This window comes from Henckelia pumila, chromosome 3, assembly GCF_033568475.1.
Source record: "Henckelia pumila isolate YLH828 chromosome 3, ASM3356847v2, whole genome shotgun sequence".
Classification (NCBI taxonomy): Eukaryota; Viridiplantae; Streptophyta; class Magnoliopsida; order Lamiales; family Gesneriaceae; genus Henckelia; species Henckelia pumila.
Window position 1 is genome coordinate 29,213,153 of NC_133122.1, and position 24,894 is coordinate 29,238,046.

The following is a 24,894-nucleotide window of genomic DNA, read 5'->3' on the forward strand; positions in this document are numbered from 1 at the left end:
AACAACGGGAATAATTCAGAGATTTCTGATGATATTTAAATATTATTATCATTGGAATCCAAGCCTATAAATAGGCATCTCGATCAGTTGAGGAAGCTCTTTCGACAATAAAACAGTATTGCGTTATCTCCAATTTTTCAAATCCTCACAAGTTAAACTGATCAAGAAACTCGAAGCACACTTTCATAAGTTCTTTATTCTGATCATTTAAGGATCAATTTTGTGCTCTTGAAATTGAGTTGTATCACGCTTATATTTCACTCAGTCGAGGACTGATTTTGTGTTGTAACTAGGAGTTCTAAAATAGGTAATCGTATATAAGTCATAGTCTTGGAGTGGGATTTTGCAAGTTAATTGTAAAATTCAAAGTCTTCTAGTGTTATCCTTCCGAAGAGAAAGAAGGGGTGACGTAGGAGTCATTGAAATCTCCGAACATCCAGAAACATCTCATTGTGTCCTTTCATCAGTTTACCTTACTTTATCAGTTTTGTATACATTCCAAATCATTGTTCATAATATGCATTTTGGCATATTTCCGCACATCTTATTTGTCATTTTGCATAGACACCAAGATAAGCTAAGAAGTCAGTCACTAATCCGATTGAATTCTAACCGACACTCATGAAAAAAAATTCTACAGTCAAACTGATCTTTTCACATATATCGATAAATTTTCACCTTTAGATGTACTATTGGGGCAGTGTTGTACATGCATGGTAAAATTTTCCCTCATATTTAATATGATATGAAAGATAATTTTTTTGGCCTAGTGGTAAGCGCTTGATCCAAACAATTTTCATAAAAATCTATACTATACTATTAAGCAAGAGTTTTTAATATAACTAACTTTAGTGAATCCTTCTCAATATTCATAAATTACCTGTCATTTGCGTCTTCTTTTTGTTACAATTAATTCTCTCTTTTTGTGCAACCATTTTCCAATTTTTCAAAATAGAAAAATTTCACCAAAAATCATAATCGATTTTATTCTTTTATAGTTTTATAAAACTCTATTGATTTATTTTTATATCTGTGGACATTTATCATGTGTGTCACAGTTAATAGGTATTATTAGATATAGATTTATATTAGTTAAACTAAATAACAATAATTTCAAAATAACTAATAGAACATTAATAATGATCATTTTATTATTTGATAATAATAATAATAATAATAATAATAAAAAAACATTTGAGTAGCTACTGTTTTTTCACTTTTAGTAAGAAAAATATTTTATTATAATAAATAATTTCATTCCATTTATTTTTCATTTCTTTCGGGATCAATCATTATAATGAAATATAATTATCATTCTATTCTCATTTTTATTCAATTTCAAATTTCATTTGATTATTTCATTCCTACCTTATTTATTTTAATGTTCATTCCTAATAGCATTGTAGGAGCCCAATTTATACAAATTGACGGATTAAGCAAACTCGCATCATGCTTTCTATGACAAATGTTCACCTCAAACAACCCATGATAAAGGTATGTTCAATGGCGTGAGGATGTTGGTCTGATGAAGTTGAAAACTTTATTGCATGGTGATGTCAGCGATGATAACTTCATTGCTTGGTTCTGCGAGAGTGAGATGATGTTGCAGAGAGGATGCTGAAATATTTATTTTTTATTTTATTAAATATATGGGTAATTAAACACAAAATAAAATTGCATATAATTGACCATTTTTTATATTACACACAATTAAAATTTAAAATCTTACACATAATTTTAAAAACATAATTAAAAAAATAACACACATAAATATAAAAACACATATGTTAAGAAAAAAATACATTATTAATTATTCATCCACATGTAAACTCCACATATGTTCGATCAAATCTTTCTGAAGCCTCTTATGCAAATCTATGTTCCGAATGCCGACACGTCGATCTAAAAAACTGCGTTTAACTCTACGGTAGGATCTCTCGAATTAAGGAACAAATATCCGGTGACAAATATTCATAATCCCGAGCAGGAAAGTCATGATCTTCAAGCATATCCTCTCTTTCGTTCTCCATAATAATGTTATGAAGAATTATGTAAGTCTTCATTATATAATCTAAATCAATTGGATTCCACATGCAAGATAGACCTTTCACAATGTGCCAACGAGCTTAAAATACACCAAATGCTCATTCAACATATTTTCTCACGTCCTCTTTATATCTTGCAAAAGCCTATGCTTTTGTGAGAGAGGCCAAGGGATGGTCTTGACTCTTGACAAAGGCAGTCCAAGCTGGATAAATATCATCGACAAGATAATATCTCATGTTGTATCTGTTCTCGTTCACCTCAAACCGCACTAGAGGGGCTTCACCATTTGCAAGGTTTAAGAACAAATTGGATCTCTCCAACACATTGATGTCGTTATTGCATCATGGTACACCAAAGTATGTGTGCCAAATCCATAAATCTTTCGATGCAAATGTCTGAAGTATGATCGAATTTTATTTTTTATGTCCACTTTGATATTGTAATGTCCAAGCTGTTGGACAATTTTTCAAAACCCAGTGCATACAATCATTAATGATTCCAAGCATCCCGGGAAATCCCATTTGAGTATTTCAGCAGTTAGCCGAGCAACATCCTCACGTAGGGATGACAACGAGGCGGGTTCGGGGTGGGTTTGGGCAAATCCGGAACCCGCCCGCCTCTTTGTGGACCCGACCCGCCCTGTCCCGTGGACCCGGCGGGTCCAATCCGGGTTAGATCCGTTGGACCCGCCAAATTAAATATAATTTAAATTTTATTAAATAAAAAATTTTAAAAAATTAAAAAATTAACAAATCATCATTAAATTTATTTTCAAATTTATATTAATAATATTTAGGACAAAAAAATATTTATACAAGTTAAAATATATCATTTTTTTATTTAATTAATAATTAATAACAAAAGAAAAACCATAATAATATATTTTCATATTAAAAATATCATAATATATTAAAATTATTTAAATCAAAAAATATTATAAACTCAAATTAAGGATAAAATATTGATTATGTAATATAAATAATATAATTATATATTATTAATATATATATATGTATATTTTATATTTATATTTAATATATATATTTGTGGCGGGGCAGGTCCTGCCAAACCCGAGACCCGCCCCGAACCCGCATGTGGACCCGCTTGGCCGGGTTTAAACCCGTTCCGTCGGGTCGGGTTTAGACCCGACCTATTACCATCCCTATCTTCACGTGTTTGGTTGCCACTGCTAAGAAAATATATCATACATCGCCCTACAAAGTATTTTCAAACAATCCAAAGATGTCGATGCGCCTGTTTATTCTCAAGTATTCGTCAACATCATCTGCTACAACATATGCAAGCAGTCGGACTGCAGCCGTAATCTTCTGAAGTGATGACAACCCAGGCATATCGGTTGCGTCCCTCCGTTTGACAAAGTAAGACACATTTATCTGTAAAGCTTCAACAATTCTCAAAAACAAAGATCTTCTCATTCGAAATCGCATACGAAAATCTTTCTTGTTCATGTAGGCGAGAATATCAGCGAAGTAATCTTTTATATAATCTCTCATCCTCGACAATACGTTCTCAATCTTTTTGTTCCATTTTGTAGCCAACTTTGCGGCTTGACCCTCCCATTTCATGAAAAAAGCAGCTTGCATGCTCCAAAAATCGATAGCTTGGTTGTCGTCTTTTCATGAATAAAAATTGATCAATCATGGGATCAAAAATTTCATCATCTGATGATGGTGATGAAGAAAAAGATCTCTTGTATGCCATGAGAAACAAATTGATTTTGAAATTTGTTAATTGTGTGAAATAAATTGGATTGTTTTTAGAAAGTGGAAGAAAATTGATTTTTTGAAGCTATAATGAAATGAATTTATAGGAGATTCAGGAATATAGCTGTTACTAGCCGACTAGCCGTTGGAGATTTTTATGCAATTTTTTTAAAAAAATTTCCATTTTAAAATTTTGTAAAATGATTTTTCTACTTTTTTTTAAAAAAAAATTGAAGGCTAAAATGATCTTTGACCATTGATATTCAATGACCAAATCATCTCATCCACTCCCATCCTTTAAATTTTCTTTAAAACTATTTTATTATTAATTTTATTTAAAATTTTTATTTATTTTTAATAATTTAAAACAACCAGATAAGCTTTAAAAAACATAAAAACAAAATTAAAAAAATTAATTGTTGCAGGTTGGGCTTTAACGCGCAAAAAGATTCTGCGTAGGGCCCGTCTGCAACATTAGACAAGGGATGGCTCAGGTGCAACATTCTCACCCCTTGAAGGGGCGAGAATTAAATTGGGTGAGAAAGCTCATTTCATCGCATGGGCGTTCTCGCACATTGTACATGGCCTAATACGCAAAAAAACCCAACTCATCGGCAGTAATCCATTTCGATATTCCATACAAAATATCCCCAAATGATAAATCACAAGAACGATGAATAAAATTCAAAAAAGTACACCCTTCAAAATATGATGACTTTTCGGAAAAAAAAAAAAAACATTGTATGACCGGTAATAGTCAAAGATCACTTGCATCAAAAAATACCTGTAGTAACATGATGACATGTCAGGTTGAATTTCGTAGGTATATGATTGAATGCAGCTCGTCAAATGCATATTGTCACTTTGGGAGAAATTTTCAAGTTTCAAATTTGATTCCACCAAGATCCTCATTTGTATGATGATCGACCGGGAGGGGTTGAAGATCTCCATCTCCACTTGATAGCTCAATTTCGTTGTGTATATTCATTTTTTATCCAATTTCCAAATCTATTTGAGTTACAACTTGTATTATTATCACTAGTTATAATTTTTGATTCGACGACAATTATCTAGAGTTCAAGTGTTTGATTATTTTGAATTAAAGGAGTGCAATTACAATTTACAAATGTTGGAGTTCCATAATTTGAATATAGTTTTTATATTATAATAATACTTTTTTTTTTGAGCTAAGGAATGGATTATCACAATTGAGTCTCGAATTCGAGACATCGTCTCATACTTGAGACTTAGATACCAAATAGATGTCGAACTCGAGAACTCGTCTCATATCGACTATATTTTATAAAATCTTTTCGATTCATTAATTTAAAATTTTATATTAACACTTTATTTGGTAACGAAGGTTTAAAAACCCTTTATTAATAGAAGGAATAGTATAATTTCCCGATATTTGATATTTTTCGCCCTCCCTTCATTTCTTTTTTCTCACACTGAGCGGATAGACGAGTGAAAAACCCTTCGCTCGTGAAACTCTCTCGCATAGGTCTGAGGAAAGGTCAATTGCTTATCAACTCGTTTTCTCTTAATTTTGCGCTAATTTATGGGCAGTAATTTATGTTTTATATGCATATTTTCTTGGGATTTTGAGCATATTCATCAGATCTGTCACCTGATCAGTCATTCTTAGGGTTTCTTTTTGTGCCGGCTCTAGAATTCGATGCGATCTGTGAACTGGGTTTTAAACGTTTGATATTTTTAGGTTATCTCTTTTTTTTCCTGAGAGTGGACTTACGGAGGAACGAAATAACAGGGAAGGTATGAATTGGTGGAAATTAGCATTTTTCCCTCAATGAAACGAAATGACTGCCTAGTTTTTTTTTTCTTTTTGGCTTTTGTAGCCAATGTAAATTTTGTAGTAAAATTACATTAGTTCTTTTGTTGGGAAGCCTGAGCTAAATGTATAGTGAAAAGTAATACTAGCTGCCTCCGTTAGTATATTTGAATTGCAACAGGTCTGATTAGTGTTTGACTTAACAGACAAAATTATCTAATTGCAATCGCCATACGCTACCAAAATCGCTGAATTGAAGTATCGAGATGTTTATGGTGTTTCTTTCGTTCTTTGATGAATAGAAATCAGTTGTAGAGTTTCTAGCTAGTAGCTAGTAACAAGAGTTTTCAGATGATAAGTTTTTGGGTGCAAGTTACTCTAGTTAGCGGTGCTTCTGCTGAAATGAGGCTCCTGTCTTTGTTGATGCAAGGAAATACTTGTAACAAAGCTAAGTAAAATGGTCCCAGGATTGTTTTGTACTCCACTCAACTTTGCATGGAATGAATTGCTGTGGTTAATCAGCCGGTAAACTCGAATGATCCATGTTGATATCATGGATCATATGGGATCCATAGTCGACACAAAGCTATTATATTATCAAATATCCTCATTCCTCATTTACATAACATTCTACTTGATTTGAGTTGATTTGTAAACTCGAGGATTTTGGGAAAAAGTTTAGCTCCAATTGGGTTGGCTTGATTTGTTAATTATGTTGAGATGGAAACTCAAATATGTAACCATTTTAGTTCTGATTTTTTAACAGTAACTTTTGTTTGATATGTTTCCTGTAGAATCTTCTTTGAGAATTGATGGCATCCAAGTTGCAGCAGGTGCAAGCCAAGGTTTTACAAGCCTCACAATTTGTCGCCAAGCATGGATCTGCCTACCACAAACAATTGTTGGAGCAAAATAAGCAATACATCGTAGACCCGCCAACTGTGGAGAAATGCAATGAGTTAGCGAAGCAGTTGTTCTACACTCGTCTTGCTAGGTTACTCTGCATCCTTGCGTTACATCCATTTTTATTGGAATTCTTGGAGAGCATGTCTATCTTCTTTCTTAGAAATTGAAACCTCTGTATGATTCTGTTTCCACTATAACTTGTCAATAAATAAAACCTCAATGTAATGATTAGGTTCACTGAAGATGTAACAGTTATATCGATTGCAAGAAAGTGTTCAGCATGAATAATCCAAATAGGATGAAATCAAGCTGGAATAGAAATAAAAACTAACAAGAAAGAGAGACTTTCTCTCTTGCCCCAACCAACTTCTATTACAACTGAAATTTAGAATGATTTTCTGAATGCTGATACTGACCAATATTGTCTCGTTTATTCTTGTTTTCTCTTCCCTGTTGCATGTATGCAGCTCCTTTCTCTATCGTCTAGCGTACCTAGAACATGGAGGTTGACATGATGGGTGCCTTTTTTCCAAGGGTACCTATTGTTGGATGATGACTGACCCGAATGAGAGAAAATGCTGTTATTAAATGAAGTATTGGCTCCAATGCCTGTGATATAAATGGCTGATGTATGCACGAATAAATATCTGCAATCACTTAAGCAATGTGACGTTTTTTCCAAGTGTACCTGTTGATTTCAGAATATTTCAGTTTGCTTGTAATTTTTATAATCCGTGAACTCAACCAAGTAAATTGAAGCACCTTTTACTTGTACGATGCTTATTTTAATGAAGTCTTGGATGGGCCAAATCGACATTTCTTCTCACCTTCCATGGGACAAGCCTGTCTGATTTTGGGGGGTTCAATATATGTTGATTCAAATATGTCACATGACTTAGCCTACTGTTGCCACAAGCTAAATGCCTGAGCAAGATGAGAAAATTAGTTGATCAGTGCAACTGGGAGATATCTGAGCTATGTAAAACTGTAAATGGTTTTTCTCTTTTTTATATTCAACATTAGACTTATCATTGAATGTTCCAACTATTCTTTGAAAATTTATTGGACTACACATAATTAAGAGTAGTTTTTTCGCAGTGATGTAAGTTCTATAGGATGTTAACGGAAAGTAGATAATCCACAGATGTGAGAACTTTACCTGTTTTGTTCTGACCTCCTGACCCTTTTTTGGTGATGTCTTTTTTTATAGCTCGACTGTTCCGTGTGAATCTCTTTGACGGTTTATATATATAAATAGTTTTAAGACAGATGAGTGAGAATATCTTGCAATTGACTGTTAACTCAACATAGTATCCAGATTCAATCACCTTTAATACTTGTTTTTAACTTCTATTGACAAGGTTTTTAATCCTAGCTTTATATTGTCCTGTGGTTCAGTTGTTTCTTTCTTTCCATCACACTATGATAGAATGAGGTGCTGCTAAAAAATATGTGGTGTGTGTCTGCTCAACGTTAGTTGTGGGGCCATGTTGTCATGCTCACTGACGGCATTTTTTTTGGCATTGTTAAGAGGGAATGTGGTCTCCTGACCAAAAATTTAGGATGAATCAACCATATTACTGCAGGCTTGACTGTGTTAAGAGTGTTTTGGTGTCTTTTCATTGCTATGCATTTTGCTTGATTTGTTATTAGATGTAATTTATGTTAACTTGAAGTAGCACCCGAAACCATAAGATCGACCTCAAGTCATTTGTTTCTTTTTTAAGCAGATTACATTTGTGGGAGTTTTGGTTACTCTTTGTTGCAATGGTGGTTTGTTGTGACAAACCAGATCTTAGTTTCATGTCCTTGATTGTGTGCTCATGCACCTGGTGTGCAATTGGATTTTGAATCTTCTGATGTGTCTACACTGCATGTTTCTTTTACATGTATGGTTTTTGGGAAGGAGTTGTTCCCGCACATACATATGTACACATATTGCTTTCATTCAAAGGAGACTTGTTTAGAATGGTGAATTATAAAAGAATCAACATGTGAAATTTTTGACGAGGTGCTCAACTTTGATGGTTTTAGTAGTTCAGGCATCTTACTTTTGGACCAAGAAATTAGGTTAAGATTGTGGTGGGGGAGTTAAAAATAATCTATGGTGAAATTCGTACTAAATTTGTCAATTGCATTCATGGATATATCTTTTATCATGCTGCTCTGTGTGAAATTAAAGCCACGGTCATCCCTCTTAATTCATGCCGTCATGGTAATTAATTTTGTGCTAAATTAAGATTTTTGGATGATAAAAACATTTTCCTTCCTTTGACAAAATTTACACATAAAACTGAAATGTGTGGGGGCAATGAGCTACTTGATCCCATACTTGGTGCATGCCGCCTCATTCAGCTAAGTTTCTGCTAAATTTATTTAAGCAGTTGACTGTTTTGATGAATCCCACAAAGATGTGTTTTATTTTTGGCCTCCGCTGCATCTTTATTTAACATCGTATTTCATCCATGTACAGCATTCCAGGTCGTACCGAGTCATTTTGGAAGGAACTTGATTATGTGAAGAATATGTGGAAGCACAGGCAGGAGCTGAAGGTAGAGGATGCAGGCATTGCGGCTTTGTTTGGGCTCGAGTGCTTTGCATGGTTCTGTGCTGGTGAGATCATCGGAAGGGGATTCACTTTTACCGGTTACTATCCCTGAAAAAAGAAGAAAGTAGTTATAATCATTGGTAAGGACCATTCTTACCCAGCATCCTTTTGTTTCTCTTCAAAGTTTTGAAGCCGAGAAAGCAGTGTTGAATATGATTGTCTCCAATAATTATTAGTGTATTTTTTACTATTGATTTTCTCTTAACTGATGCAGCAGTTAGCTTCTATGTTGAAAAAAGTTTATATGGTTTGCACCAAAATAAGATATACAAACACAAATGCCATCTATTCATTCGAGTTTCGTTATGCTGAAAAAATATTTTGATTTGTTTGGTGACGGAAGAAAACTTGAATTGTCCTTTCATACGAGTTATTTTATTTTATTTTTTCAATGAAAGATGGATGAAAAAAGGTAAATATTTGTCTGCATTCGTAGTATTTCATTTCTTCTAGTTGAGTTCTATGATAGTTTTGTTATCTTGAACAAGATCATGATAGCAGACTTTGGGTCTAAATATGGTGGTAATTTATCATTTTCCTCCGTTATATTACCAGAAAAGCTTTTATTTCGTATTTTATATTCGATTAATCTATTTTGGTACATTTATGGGAGAGGACTTTTCCTTGCAAAAAATTACCTCAATACGTTATACGTTTTCTCTTATTAAAAGTAAACTAGATATTATTCTTTTCCGTAGAGATTTATCTTATATATATTTCTTCTCAAAATATTTTAATTGAATTATGTGTAGGACATAATTTCCCCCCATTAGATTAGTTCACTATGATAACAAGCGAAATGGATCCAGCTGATTGTTTAATTTAATAATTGGATATCAATTTATTGGAATCTTCAAATTAAATTATTGAACTTAGAATGAAATCCTCGATAGTCAATTCCCTTTTATCTTAGATAAATTACAGACTAGGCAACATTCACTTGTTCTATCAAGTCTTGGTATATTTCAAATCTTGGTATATTATACTCAGATAAGTCTTTTGCGCGAATTATGAAAAGATTAAAGTACCAAATTATACATAAAAAAATCTTGTAAGATGGTCTCATGAGTTAATTTAATTTTATGAAATTGATATTTTATTTAGGTTATATATATATTTTTTTATGTTTTATTATAAATATAGACAAGTTTGACTCATCTTAAAGATAAAACAAACCGTCTATAGACACTTCTACTAAAGTTTATATGTAAATAAAGAGTATCTCTCTTCTAAAATAGACTCATGTCTCTAGTAATATGATAAGAGTTTATTCTATTGATATTTTTAATAAAAAATAATATTTTTTTAATATGATAAGAATCGATTCAATTAATATTTCCAATGTAAAAATATATTTTTCATGAATCGAATCGGGTTCTGAATCAATCTCACAAAATTAATCCTGAAATACAATTTAAACTAACTATATGTATATATACATATATTATTATTTTATAACGTCCAAATTTAATGATATAAATCAAACTTTAATATTTAAATTTAGTAAATCATGTCATAATATTTATTTTCATACTATATTATTTCAGTATACAACCCAGAAAAAAAAAAAAGGAAAATGATTTTGTAAAGCTACGTGATAAAAGGAGGCTTTAGCCAATCAGAGAGCAGTGGCCACGTAAAAAGTCCAAAAAGAGTGGAGGGTATTTTAGTAGTTTCATATTTATAATCAACTTAAGCAAGAAAACACAGGAGAAGAAGCTACGCAGGGCAGGCGTCGATGTAATATATAAGAGAGAGAAGAATAGCAGTTGAAAAGGAGATCGAGAGAATGCCGGAGCGATACGCCGTTGTTCGGCACCGGAGTAGCTTCGCCGCCGCCTCATTCATCATATTATTCATTGTTTTCGTAGAAGCCGTCGATCAACGTCAGGTGTTTTTCTTATTGATTTATTAGCCTTTTATGCGAAATTGAGTTTTCGTATCGTTTTTTATTCATCCGTTGGCCATGAACAGGTTGTGTGTAGCCAAACTTGTGTGGCGGAGAACTGCAATAGTACGTTTCTTCGAATGAATGCTTTGCGAATGATATTGATTGGTCACTGTTTGTTGTGGTGCTTAATTTCGTTTGTTATTTGTTTGTTTCATCTGAAATGTGTTCGCAGCGATTGGGATAAGGTACGGCAAGTACTGCGGAGTTGGTTGGACTGGATGTCCGGGCGAGAAACCTTGCGATGACCTGGATGCTTGTTGCAAAATTCACGATGAATGTGTGGAGAGAAAAGGTATTTGACTTTTTCAAACAACTTTCAATGTTGCTTGCTTGAGTTCTGTGTCTGATTGGCGTGGTTTGTCTTGGGAATGGAGTGGAATGACTGCAAAAGAAAATCTAAATCTAATAGAAAATTTTAAGTTGGATCTAGCCAAAAGAGTGTGTTATATTTAACTTCTTTTTTAAATTTCTGTTGCAAAATTTTGGTGAGCCCTTTTAGTTTGCTACTTTTCCTTCTTGTTTGTGTATGGTAAGTAGAAATATAAGACGAGAGCATCGAAATTGAAGTGAGACATCTTTATTGGTGAATTTTATATTCACGAGTTCTTTTGTTGTCCATCTGATTTAAATCTTTTTTTCTTATTTCTGAGAAGATAAAAGAAACTTGTTTAGTTGAATTGGTGCCAATAGGTAGTTCCATGCCTCAGACCTCCAACTTTCGACTGCCATTGTTATAATTGTGCTTCTGGTGGGTAAAGATGATGGATTCAAATTGCGAATGATGTGTGCTTTGGCACAGTAGAGTTTTTATGCCCCCGTTGATGATTGATGGCATTGCCAACAGTAGAACTATTGACATCTGACCCTTAAGTTAACCTCTCATACTCTGATACTCGTTCAAAGTTTACGTGGATGCATGTTATGCTTTTCATTGATTAAACCAAGTAATATGAACTAATTCCCACTCCGTTGTCAGTTCATCTCCACAGACAATTATGCATTTTCTTGACCTCAGAAATTCGTCTGAATTTTCTTATCTACATTCTATTATTGATTCATTCTTAACACCTGTATCTTATATGTTACTATATTATTTCCATTTTTTACCTTGTCGATGATACATAAAAAGCAAACTGTCTACTTAAGCAACAAACACTAATCTTTTCAGTGACTTTCACATTGTTTAATTGGTTTGTAGACAAACTTTATGAATTTTTCGACCATAGAGATCTGCAATATGCTCCTAACATATGCAGGGTTGTTTTAGGTTACATTCCCACTTTTACTGCTATTGGGAAAGTCATTCAAGGAAATCACCAAAAATTGGAGTGTACATGTACTTCACTTAGTTCACCATGATGCCATTGTTTTTCTCTTGGAAATTGAGGTGCAGAAAAGATACAACTTCGAGCCACCTTGGTGTATGAGTTAGATGTTATCAACAACTGCCCTACCGTTGTGAGGGTTGTTAACCAAATATTGAATTATACCCATATGAAAAGTTTACATGCGCTTGAATGCTGAGATTGAATTACCTGTGGTCCTGATTGCATTCCTCCAATCTATTTAAGAAAAGCTGAATTGATGATTGTTTAACCTTGTCTTGAAATGTCAAGTATTGCCAGAAATCGAACAATGTATAACCTGGTCAACTTGAATAAGAATAGGCTTTTTAAGGAACAGTTATAAGCTTATAATGTTTATTAAATTCGTTGTGGATTTTTTCAATTTTTTTGTGTTTTTCTCGCTTATCTTTCTTGTGGGAAGTCCAAGTGGTGTTTGGATCTGGCCCAATGGTTACTGAGTTGACCCCAATGCAATGGCCGAGAGAGAGAGGTTCTGAACAGTGGCAGCCACCACCCCCTTACATGAAGACATCCATATGGATGTATGTATTTTTTTCACACACTGCACAGAAGATTGAAATGTCATTTTGCTTCATCTATTTTTATTAGCTTTTAATGGTTTCATCCCCTCAAATTTCTGGTTTTGCCACTCCCACAACGTAACCTTCTGCTGAATTTGAGATGATTATGTAGATTTTTGTATATGAAAATTTACTGATTTTAAAATAACGACCGGGTTATTCTTAATGTTTTCAGGTATGACCAATATCAAATGCCACGAGAAGTTTAAAAGGTGCATAAAAAAAGTCCATAAAAATGGAAATGCTGGTTTCTCAAAGACGTGTCCTTATGATACAGCAGTGCCTACAATGGTACAGGGTATGGATATGGCAATTTTATTTAGCCAGTTCGGCAACTCGAAGATGGAACTTTGATAGACTAGTTTCATGTAGATACGTCATGAATTTTGTTGAAGGTAAGTCCCTTTAGAAATTGTAATTTAGCAAGTGGATTACCTTCGGAGACTTGATTCATATCTGTATTTTTGGCTCCTGTTTACGTGTGAACTGATGATAATGTGACAAGTTATCAATTCTTCGTCATCTTTTTGTTATTATTATTATTTTAATCAAATCATTTATCTTCTATTTGTGAATTCTTCTCTTTTTTAAAAAATATATATATATACTTCTCTATGTCTTGTTCTTTTGTTTGACAAAGGCAATGTGTAAATAAGCCTCCATTCCAAAGATTGAGCTCGGATTTGAGTTCAGCACTTGAGCCAAAAGTTGACGGACACTTAACAACCGGCTTTGGCTTGTGAGCCCATCTCAAGAATTTCAGTTTTCAAATTGTTCACAATTTCATATCATAATTTAGGCACGATTCATGAACTAATTTAGAGAGATAAAGGAGTGTAGTAAGTCCAGCAACCTAATCCATTAGACGATCTCCAACTCATATCTTTTATATTTCATCCTCTATCCTTTAAATAGAGATTCGTGATCTCTATTTTCAAAAAAAATTTCCAACCCATATCCTTTAAATATTACCAAATACTTCATTTTCTATTTTATTTTTTTAAAACATATATATTTATATAATAAAAAAATTACATAATATGTTTTTCAACTATATTAATTGGATATGGTTAAAATTAAAATCGTGTAATATATTAATAATTATGTATTATAATGTTAAACATATTAAAAAATTAAATTTACACGACTCGTTATTTTTTAAAAAAATATGCATTTATTTGGTAATTAAATTGCAAACACATGAAAACAGTTGCATTGCACACAACACAAACATTAATCATACAGACAAAATAAAAATTAACATAAACATAAACAACACATAAAAGTTTAAAGAACAATACATCAATTGACAATTAGGAATACTAAAATTCTGAATTACTATATTCCTCCCACAAATGATCGATAAGAGAATCTCGAAGTGCATAGTGAGCCGACTTATCTTTTATTTGACGATGTCGTGCAAGAAACTCTTGAAATCGAACATGCTCATCATGTGCCATTTCAACATATGGGGTGGGTGCTTCGCGATAATTTGTGACTGATACATGCTCATCCCTTTCATCTTCAATAATCATATTATGCATTATTATGCATGTGGTCATGATATCATGCAAGACTCGTTTGCTCCATAATCGGGCTGATTCAGTAATTATTGCCCACTTTGATTGAAGTACACCAAATGCGCGTTCAACGTCTTTTCGACAACTTTCATGTCGTGCTGGAAAATATTGTCTCTTCGGATCTTGTGGATTGTGAATTGTTTGCACTAGAGTAGCCCACTTTGGATATATACCGTCGGCTAGATAATATCTCACTATGTATTATTTTTCTTGTATAACATAGTTAGCGGGAGGAGCTACCCCGTTGGCCAAATTAGCAAATAAATGAGATTTTGACAACACATTAATATCGTTGTTTGAACCTGGCAAACCAAAATATGCATGCCATATCCACAACTCGTAATCTGCTACGGCCTCCAAAATGATAGCTGGTTTTCCGCTACGACCTGTATATTGTCCAGCCCAATCGGTAGGACAATTTTTCCATTTTCAATGCATACAATCGAGGCTTCCCAGCATCCCCGGAAATCCACGTTGTTTTCCAATAAGGAGAATCATTTCAATGTCCTCGGTATTGGGAGACCGAAGATACCAGTCACCAAACACCTCCACCATAGCCCGACAAAATCTTTTCAAACTTTAAATTGCAGTAGACTCACCGATTTTAATATACTCATCCGTTGAATCTGCCGATGTACCATAAGCTAAGATTCGCAATGCAGCAGTTATCTTTTGGTGTGGTGACAACCCGGGTCTCCCTAATCCATCTACTTTCTGAACAAAGTAATTGTCATGCTTTTCAACGGATTCCATAATTCGCAAGAATAGGCGGCGAGACATTCGAAAACGTCGTTTGAACATTGACTCATTGTACATCGAATACTTTGAAAAATAGTCAGCAAATAAGCGTTGATCAGCGGCCAATCTATCTCGATTAATCACAATATGGCCAGGAATTGATCCTCCATGTTGCAAATTATCACTTTCTTGGAAGTACTCGGCGGCAACGGTAGCACTAATTAGTTGACTTAAAACCATTTGTTGTTGGTCAATGAGATGAAACTCATTCTTTATCATGACACTAGGTTGCTCTTCACCATCAGATGGTGGCGAGGGTGCATTGAAAGAAAAATTTGAAGGACCTCCCTCATGAAAATTCATTTTCAGTAGGATGTGTAAATGAAGACCAAGTCCTGGGTCTTAAATACTCATATTCAGTAGGATGAATAAATGTCACGGAATATCTAAAATTGTATGTTTACAATAAAAAACACAAAAATGGTGTGTCTAGTTAGCCACTACTCACGGGTAGTGGCAAGTGATGTGACTAGTCATTTATGTATATAACATATATTTACATTTTTTTTGAGAATATATATATACATATTTTAATACTTGATTGTACATAAATGTCATGGGTTGTGTCATTGAAATGGAATCCAATAATGGATTATCCACTTGTGTCATTTTATTTACAATAAAATACTCCATTATTTGTCTATTTGCAAGTACTCATGTTTTCTATTAGCAGCTGGCATGGGTGTGTCTAGTTGTCCACTACTCACGGGTAGTGACAAATGATGTGACTGGTCATGTACAATACACACATATAAAGGTCATGTATATATATATATTTACATATTTTAATACTTTATTTGCATCATTAAATTTGGACGTTATAAAATAATAATATGTCACGTACAAGCCTGATACAAAGTCAAGCCTTCCAGCAGATTGAACAAAGAAAGACTGAAAGAGATGTCATCCCTACAATCAAAATATATCCCAAAGTTCAATGCCTGCTTGGCTAACAAATGTGCAACTTGATTGGCCTCAAGAGATCAATTATGTATGGCTGGACGCTTCATGATATCATTAATAAGAGTCGCATCCTGAGAAAGAGGCGGGTCTCAACAATGCACTGGATCAAGGAGAGTCGATGAGCCACAGAGCAGGCCGCGCTCACCACAAAAGATATTAATATTTATTGACCCGGTAATAGAGGTCATCCATGGTTTGTCCGGATACGATTTTTGGCAGCAGGAGAGGAAGCACATCACCCCCAATAAGTTTATATGCTCAATGTCTCTTGTGAGAGAGTGGTCTTATCCATATTACAAATCTAAGGATCCTGGATGCCCAATAACTTTTATTACTCCAAGTTGTTTGGGACCTCATGATCCGGCTCTTGTAGCTTAAAATTAACTCTTTTTTGAACAATTTTATATTTGTTGAAAAATATTATTATTATTAATATTATGTTGAATATTGAATGTTGAATGTTGAATATTGAGTTGTAAAATGTGGAAAATTAGTGTGTGATGATGTAGATGATGATGTATTTATTTTTGGACTAATCTCAAATATGGATCTATAAATAGGTCTTCATTTGTGATGAAAAATACAATTGAAGTTGAGAGAAAAATATTATAAAGTGTAGAGTTTGATATATTTTGAGTTTTGGAATATTTACTTTTTACCGTAAATTTTTACTTTTTCACAACACGTTATCAGCACGATCGCTTGAAGGTTCTCTATATTTTCCGACGATCCAAAATACAAGAAGAAGTCAAAAATATTCAACAAGTAAGAATAATTATTTTATTGTTTATTGTGTATATATTTAATATATATTATCATGTTATGAAAAAAAAATTAGTTTTTAAAAACTTGTTATAAATCCTGGGAGGATGTTAAGACGACATCCCACACTCCCGATAAGGGATACGACAAGTATAAAAGCCTCTAAGATTTTTAAACAATAACGTGATATGATATATGTATATATACTAACTATATCAATATATAATTTCATGTTATTATATAAGAGGTTGTCTAGGACACTGACCTTATAATAACGTGATATGATATATATTTTATTGCGTATATTTAATTATGATTATCATTATACGCATCACATGATTATCACAAATTTTTATTCAACACATAATCATTTTTTTCTTACCCTCAACGGTCACAAACGGTCATAAACGGCTAGTTTTTTGCCTATAAATATGTTCACTCAAACTCATTTTCAATCACACCAAAATTCATTCTTCATCTCAAAACATTCTCCTCGGTTTTTTTTTTCGAAAAAAAAGATGGAGTTTTTGGCTTTTCTAAGGATATTTTTCATAACGACTATGATCATCATGTTCACGAGTTTTGTACTCACCAGCGATTTTCCACCACCTATTTTTTCTCTATTTGTATACGCACTTGTAATCTTCGTTTATCCATTATTTTGTATTGTCATATTAATGGAAATTAACTAATAAAATGTATTGTTATTTTTCTAGTACCACCATGTCAAATTTGGCAAAGATTGAATTCGTTGCGCTCGATATCACTGGAAAGAATTATATGCCATGGACTCTCGATGTAGAAATGCATCTTGAGTCATTGGGTCTAAGTGATACCATCAAAGAAATTAATATATCAACCTCACAAGATAAAGCAAAGGCAATGATTTTCTTACGCCGACATCTTGATGAAGGGTTGAAATGTGAGTATCTCACAGAAAAAGACCCAATGATTTTATGGAAAGGGTTGAAAGAAAGATTTGAGCATATAAGGGAAGTGATACTTCCGACCGCCCGTGATGAATGGAATTCGTTGAGAATCCAAGACTTTAAAAAAGTCAGTGAATATAATTCTGCAATGTATCGAATAGTCTCACAATTAAAATTCTGTGGACTTGAAGTCACAGAGATGGAAATGCTTGAGAAAACATTTTCCACTTTTCACGCATCAAATATAACTCTACAGCAACAATATAGAGTGCGTGGTTTTACGAGATATTCCGAACTCATTGCATGTCTTCTTGTGGCGGAAAAGAACAACGAATTGTTAATAAGAAATCATCAATCCCGACCCACTGGATCAACGGCATTTCCTGAAGCAAATGTCGTAATGAAAAATGAAAATCAAAATCAAAGGCATAGACCAGATTTTGGTCGTGGACGTGGACATGGACGTAAAAATGATCGCGGTCGTGGTCGCGGCCGTGGATATGAAAATAATAGAGATAGTTACTTCAATAACTCATCTCAAAAAAACGTCGCGAACCACCCACCAAAAAGGCAGCATGAAAACCCGAGTGAAAATGAAAATCACTCAAAAAGATCTGAGAGTGTTTGTTATAGATGTGGTACTCCAGGACATTGGTCACATATTTGTCGAACCCCTGAGCATCTATGTAAGCTTTATAAAGAATCGACAAAAGGGAAAGTAAAAGAGACCAATTTTGTTGAAAATAGTGACCATTTAATTGGCTCAACTAGTTTCAATGCTACAGATTTTTTGAATGATTTCGAAGACATTGATTAAAAGATTGGTGGGACTATATTGTAACAAATTTGTATTTTTAATGCATTCTTGTATTATAAAGCATGTTATATTTTGCATTTGTATTGTACTTAATTTTTCTTTATTGCATTTTTTGTGAAGTTTGATATGGAAAATGCTATGAGCAAACATGGAAATAATATCATGGAAATTTGCATACCAGATAGTGGTACAACACACACTATTCTGCGAGATGAAAGATATTTCTTGGAAATAAAACCAACAAAAACAATGGTGAATACCATATCAGGTCCTGTAGACTTGATTGAAGGTTGTGGAAAAGCACATTTTTTGTTACCTAATGGTACAAAATTTCTGATAAATGATGCTTTATATTCACCACAATCGAAAAGAAATTTGTTGAGTTTTAATGACATATACTCTCATGGGTATGATACTGAGACGATAACTGATGGAAATCAGAAATATATGTGTCTTACCACATATAAATCAGGAAAGAAATATGTGGTTAAAAAATTATCAATGCTCCCTACTGGATTGCATTATACACATATAAGGCCAATCGAATCAAATATGGTGGTTAATAGTTCTTCAATATTAACAAATTGGCATGATCGATTGGGACATCCTGGTTCAATAATGATGCGAAGAATTATTGAAAATACGCATGGTCATCCATTGAAAGACCAGAAGATCTTTCAGAATAATAAGTTTCAATGTAAAGCATGTTCTCTTGGACAACTTATTATAAGACCATCACCAGCTAAAATCCAAACAGAATCACCCATAGTTCTTGAACGCATTCAGGGTGATATTTGTGGGCCAATTCATCCATCATGTGGACCATTTCGATATTTTATGGTATTGATAGATGCTTCTAGCAGATGGTCACATGTATGCTTATTGTCAACTCGGAATGTGGCATTTGCAAGATTAATGGCTCAAATAATAAAATTGCGGAATCAATTTCCAGATTATACAATCAAGAAAATAAGACTTGATAATGCTGGAGAATTTACATCCCAGACTTTCAATGATTATTGTATGTCAATGGAAATCACTGTTGAACATCCTGTAGCTCATGTTCATACGCAAAATGGATTAGCTGAATCATTGATTAAACGTCTACAACTGATTGCTAGACCAATGATTATAAAAACAAAACTCCCTATTTCTATATGGGGACATGCAATTTTACATGCTGCGGCATTAATTCGCATCAGACCAAGTGCATATCATAAATTCTCCCCATTGCAACTTGCATTTGATAAAGAACCAAATATCTCTCATCTGAGAATTTTTGGATGTATGGTGTATGTGCCTATTGCACCACCTCAACGATCAAAAATGGGTCCTCAAAGAAAAATCGGTATTTATATCGGTTATGATAGTCCATCAATCATTAGATATCTTGAGCCTCAGACAGGCGATGTGTTTACAGCACGCTTTGCTGATTGTCATTTTAATGAAAAAATCTTCCCAGTGTTAGGGGGAGAAAAGAAACACATCGAAAAAGAAATCACATGGTATGTACCATCATTGTTACATTTGGATCCAAGGACCAAACAATGTGAGAAAGATGTACAGCAAATTGTGCACATGCAAATAATTGCAAATCAAATGCCAGATGCATTTGCGGACACAAAAGGGGTAACAAAATCATATATACATGATGTAAATGCCCCTACTCGAATTGAAATTCCGAAGAAACAAATTGAAGACACTCATGATGTCATAAAACGCTTGAAGCGTGGAAGACCAGTCGGTTCCAAGGATAAAATCCTCGGAAAAGAAAAGGCATAGAGAAATACGACGATCATAAAATAGAAAATGGTGTTCCAGAAGAATCACCTGATGATGAAAATATTCTGTCAGAACCACAAACTGACGAGAATCGTGAAATCTCTATCAATTATATTAATACTGGAAAAATATGGAACCGAAAAGACATAGAAGATATTGATGAGATATTTTCTTATAATGTGGCTTGTGACATCGTAAATGAAAATGAGGATCATGAACCAAAATCTTTTGGTGAATGTAAAACTCGTCATGATTGGGCCAAATGGAAAGATGCCATTCAGGTTGAATTGGATTCGCTGAATAAACGTAATGTTTTTGGACCTATAGTCCTCACACCTGAAGGTGTAAAACCTGTTGGAAACAAATGGGTTTTTATTCGAAAGCGAAATGAGAAAAATGAAATAGTCAGATATAAAGCTAGACTTGTTGCACAAGATTTTTCTCAAAGGCCTGGAATTGATTATGAAGAAACGTATTCTCCTGTTATGGATGCAATTACGTTTCGATATTTGATTAGTTTGGCAGTGTCTGAAAATTTGGAAATGTGTCTTATGGATGTTGTTACAGCTTACTTATACGGATCACTTGATAGTGATATATACATGAAAATCCCTGAAGGATTTAAGATGCCTGAAGCACAAAGTTCAAAACCCAGAGAATTTTATTCTGTAAAATTGCAAAGATCATTATATGGGTTGAAGCAATCAGGCCGAATGTGGTATAATCGGCTAAGTGATCACTTGATGAAAAAGGGATATGTAAATGATCCAATATGCCCTTGTGTTTTCATCAAGAAAACAACATCCGGATGTGTAATTATTGCTGTATATGTTGATGATTTAAACATCATTGGAACGAATAAAGAAATTCAAGAAGTTATGATGTACTTGAAGGAAGAATTCGAAATGAAGGATCTTGGAAAAACCAAGTATTGTCTGGGTTTGCAAATCGAACAAAAAGAATGTGAAATTTTTGTTCACCAGGCAAATTATACAGAAAAGATCCTTAAACGTTTTAATATGGATAAATCAAATCCATTAAGTACTCCAATGGTCGTAAGATCATTAAACATAGAAAAGGATCCATTCCGTCCATGTGGAGATGATGAAGTTATTCTTGGTCCAGAAGTACCATATCTAAGTGTCATTGGTGCCCTTATGTATCTTGCAAATTGCACTAGACCTGATATATCTTTTGCTGTAAATTTATTGGCAAGATTCAGTTCATATCCAACAACGAGGCACTGGAACGGAATTAAACATATATTTCGTTATCTACGAGGAATAACAGATTTGGGACTTTTGTACTCAAAAGACACCAATCAAAGTATCATTGGTTATGCTGATGCTGGATATTTATCTGATTCACATAAGGCACGTTCTCAAACCGGATATGTATTTACTCGTGGAGGCACCGCAATTTCTTGGCGTTCACAGAAACAAACACTCGTAACAACTTCATCAAATCACGCTGAGATTATTGCGCTACATGAAGCAAGCCGTGAATGTGTTTGGCTAAAATCAATGACACAACATATCCAAACTTCTTGTGGATTATCAGTAGACAAGAAGCCTGTGACGTTGTATGAAGACAATGCTGCATGTATTGCTCAAATGAAAGAAGGATACATCAAAAGTGACAGAACAAAACATATACCCCCAAAGTTCTTTGCCTACACTCAAGAGCTTGAGAAGAATAAAGATATTGATATCTGTTATATTCAATCAAGTGAGAACTCATCAGATCTCTTCACAAAGGCACTTCCCACGACGATATTCAGAAAACATATATACAACATTGGGATGCGCAATCTGTGGAATATGTGAAGAATCACTCATATTAACATGAGGGGGAGTTTACGTGACTGCACTCTTTTTCCCTTACTATGGTTTTTATCCCACTGGGTTTTTCCTAGTAAGGTTTTTAACGAGGCAGTATAAAACACGTAATGAAGACAGTCATCATATCACGATCATCATCACAAGGGGGAGTGTTGAAAAATATTATTATTATTAATATTATGTTGAATATTGAATGTTGAATATTGAATATTGAGTTGTAAAATGTGGAAAATTAGTGTGTGATGATGTAGATGATGATGTATTTATTTTTGGACTAATCTCAAATGTGGATCTATAAATAGGTCTTCATTTGTGATGAAAAATACAATTGAAGTTGAGAGAAAAATATTATAAAGTGTAGAGTTTGATATATTTTGAGTTTTGGAATATTTACTTTTTACCGTAAATTTTTACTTTTTCACAACAATATTCTGATTATATAAAATAGACATCAATATCATGTATAATAAGTTCTGCCCGTGTCCCTTAAAGTCGAAGGTTAATATTAGGGGTAATTCGACCCTACAAAGGAATACCCTTCTGTAGGATGTAAGGTCAAAATTGGCCAAAAATCATGTGGATCCCACATGATTTACATGTGTGTCCAATACCCTTCTGTAGGATGTAAGATCAAAATTGGTCAAAAATCATGTGGATCCCACATGATTTATATGTGTGTCCAATTGATAGCCACACGTGGGGATAATATCCCATTGTAGCATCAAAGGACCCAATATTAGATCGATTATGTAAAATTTTAAGAAGTTGACTTATTTACGGTTACATTAACAATAATAACCTTCATTATGTATCATGTTAAAATAATTGCAAATTTCTGATACTTTTCTAATTTTTGAAAAATTAGATTTAAATTCCGATTTTTAATATATATGTAGAGAGAGGGTAATGTTTGATACGTTGAACACCAACGGTGGGCTCTCATACATCCCAATAAGTAGATGTCATATATGTCACCTAATTTTTTTTATTTTTTTATTTTTTTTTTCTTCCAAAAGTAAGAAGTTCTCACCAAAAGTAATAAATGCTATAAAAATAAATACTTATCAGTATTAATTAATGTATTCAATATTTTCACCCACCACATTAAAAATATTTGAAAACAAATAACTAATAAATATATAATTAAATGTGATTTCTTTTCGATTTCTTTTTCGAAATTTAAATTTAAATATGATGTCCCTTGAAAATAAAAAAATACCATTAAATGTCTGCATTGATTATATCATTTCATTTAATTTAGGTTGTGATTTTGGATTTTAATTTGTGTTATTTTTATCTATTTAATTCTCATTACTCTCTAAAATATTAAATAAAATATAAAAATTTTAAAAACATTTTCCAAAATTTTAGGTCAGAGTGTCGCTGTAAATTTTGGGTATATTGTTGTTCATATTTATATTGTTGTTATCTATCTTATTATGAACTTTAATATAAATATTTTTTAAAATATTCTCAAAAATAATTAAAAATTTCAACCAAAATTTATTCGTTTAGATTAATGAAAAACAATTTGAGTTTTGCAAAAATATTTATTCATTCTTTATCTTTTTCCTATTCTTTTTTATTATTATTACTAATAGTTCTATTCTGCCAAAATCGAATATGATGATAAATAAGTCAATTTAACGACAAATATTGTTATCCTAATTTGAATTTTATCTCAAATAACATAAATATTTTCGATATAATAATATATTTAAAATTTTAATATATTCAGTACATTATACCAATAAATTCAAATAATTATCAAACCTTTATATACACTAATTTTTTAAGGATTTATTTAACTAAATAACCTCCATTTGACCATGATTTGGAAATATAACCTTCTCAATTTTTTTCCTTTATTTTGTTTTTGCATTTCCTTTGTATTTGAAGGTCATTTTGCAAATTTTTTTTGACAGAAGGTCATAAATCAAAAAATTTGGTTGACCAAGGTCATTTTTCAAACTCTCCCCTAATTTTAATAATTAATTATATAAAATAACAATCCACAATCCACGCATTGAATAAATGAGATATTAATTTTTCGGTTTACCAAAATTTAGGTGGGAGTTGATACAATTTGCCCTTGTTACAACGCGTTTTTTCGAACTCAAGGAGAAATTTGTTATAATTAGATGAATTTATATAAGTTTTTTTTTTTTGACGTGGGAACCCGCAGTCGCTACCTTTCGGTGCGCTCTGGGTAAACCCTCGGACTAACGCAATAACATGCAAACTACGTTAGTCAGGTAAATCACACTGGACAAACTCTGTGTAACAAGCTAATCCAAAAAAGTGTTGGGAGGGGAAATCAATCTATAAGTTATCTTTTTTTTTGTGACGTGGGAACCCGCAATCACTACCTTCGGTTCGCACTGGGTAAACCTTCGGACTAACGCAATAGTCTGCAAACTACGTCATCTAGGTAAATCACACTAGAAAAGCCCTATGTAAGCTTCTAG

The 24,894-nt window shown here is 33.2% G+C and overlaps 3 protein-coding genes across 4 annotated transcripts; 2 read left to right on the forward strand and 1 right to left on the reverse strand.

Annotated features, from left to right (window-relative positions):
• The first annotated feature begins 5,170 nt into the window (after positions 1-5,170).
• Positions 5,171-9,373, forward strand: LOC140887618 (uncharacterized). 2 transcript variants are annotated; one of them, XM_073295000.1, is made up of 4 exons: positions 5,197-5,286; positions 5,491-5,546; positions 6,357-6,556; positions 8,942-9,373. In XM_073295000.1, the coding sequence occupies exons 3-4, from the start codon at positions 6,375-6,377 to the stop codon at positions 9,126-9,128; spliced, it is 369 nt and encodes a 122-aa protein (XP_073151101.1). In that variant the 5' UTR covers positions 5,197-5,286; positions 5,491-5,546; positions 6,357-6,374; the 3' UTR covers positions 9,129-9,373. The 2 variants fall into 2 exon arrangements, with proteins under 2 accessions (XP_073151100.1, XP_073151101.1); XM_073294999.1 differs by lacking the exon at positions 5,491-5,546 and having other exon boundaries at positions 5,171-5,286.
• Positions 9,374-10,775: 1,402 nt separating this feature from the next.
• Positions 10,776-13,527, forward strand: LOC140891856 (probable phospholipase A2 homolog 1). The gene is made up of 4 exons (XM_073300524.1): positions 10,776-10,967; positions 11,051-11,090; positions 11,200-11,319; positions 13,130-13,527. Exons 1-4 carry the CDS (start codon positions 10,866-10,868, stop codon positions 13,306-13,308), a joined length of 441 nt encoding a protein of 146 aa, XP_073156625.1. The 5' UTR covers positions 10,776-10,865; the 3' UTR covers positions 13,309-13,527.
• A 1,208-nt stretch (positions 13,528-14,735) lies between these two features.
• Positions 14,736-15,635, reverse strand: LOC140888355 (uncharacterized). Its single transcript, XM_073296034.1, has 2 exons — positions 15,134-15,635; positions 14,736-14,920 (listed from the first exon to the last, which is right to left on the reverse strand). The coding sequence occupies exons 1-2, from the start codon at positions 15,633-15,635 to the stop codon at positions 14,736-14,738; spliced, it is 687 nt and encodes a 228-aa protein (XP_073152135.1).
• Between the last annotated feature and the right edge of the window lie 9,259 nt (positions 15,636-24,894).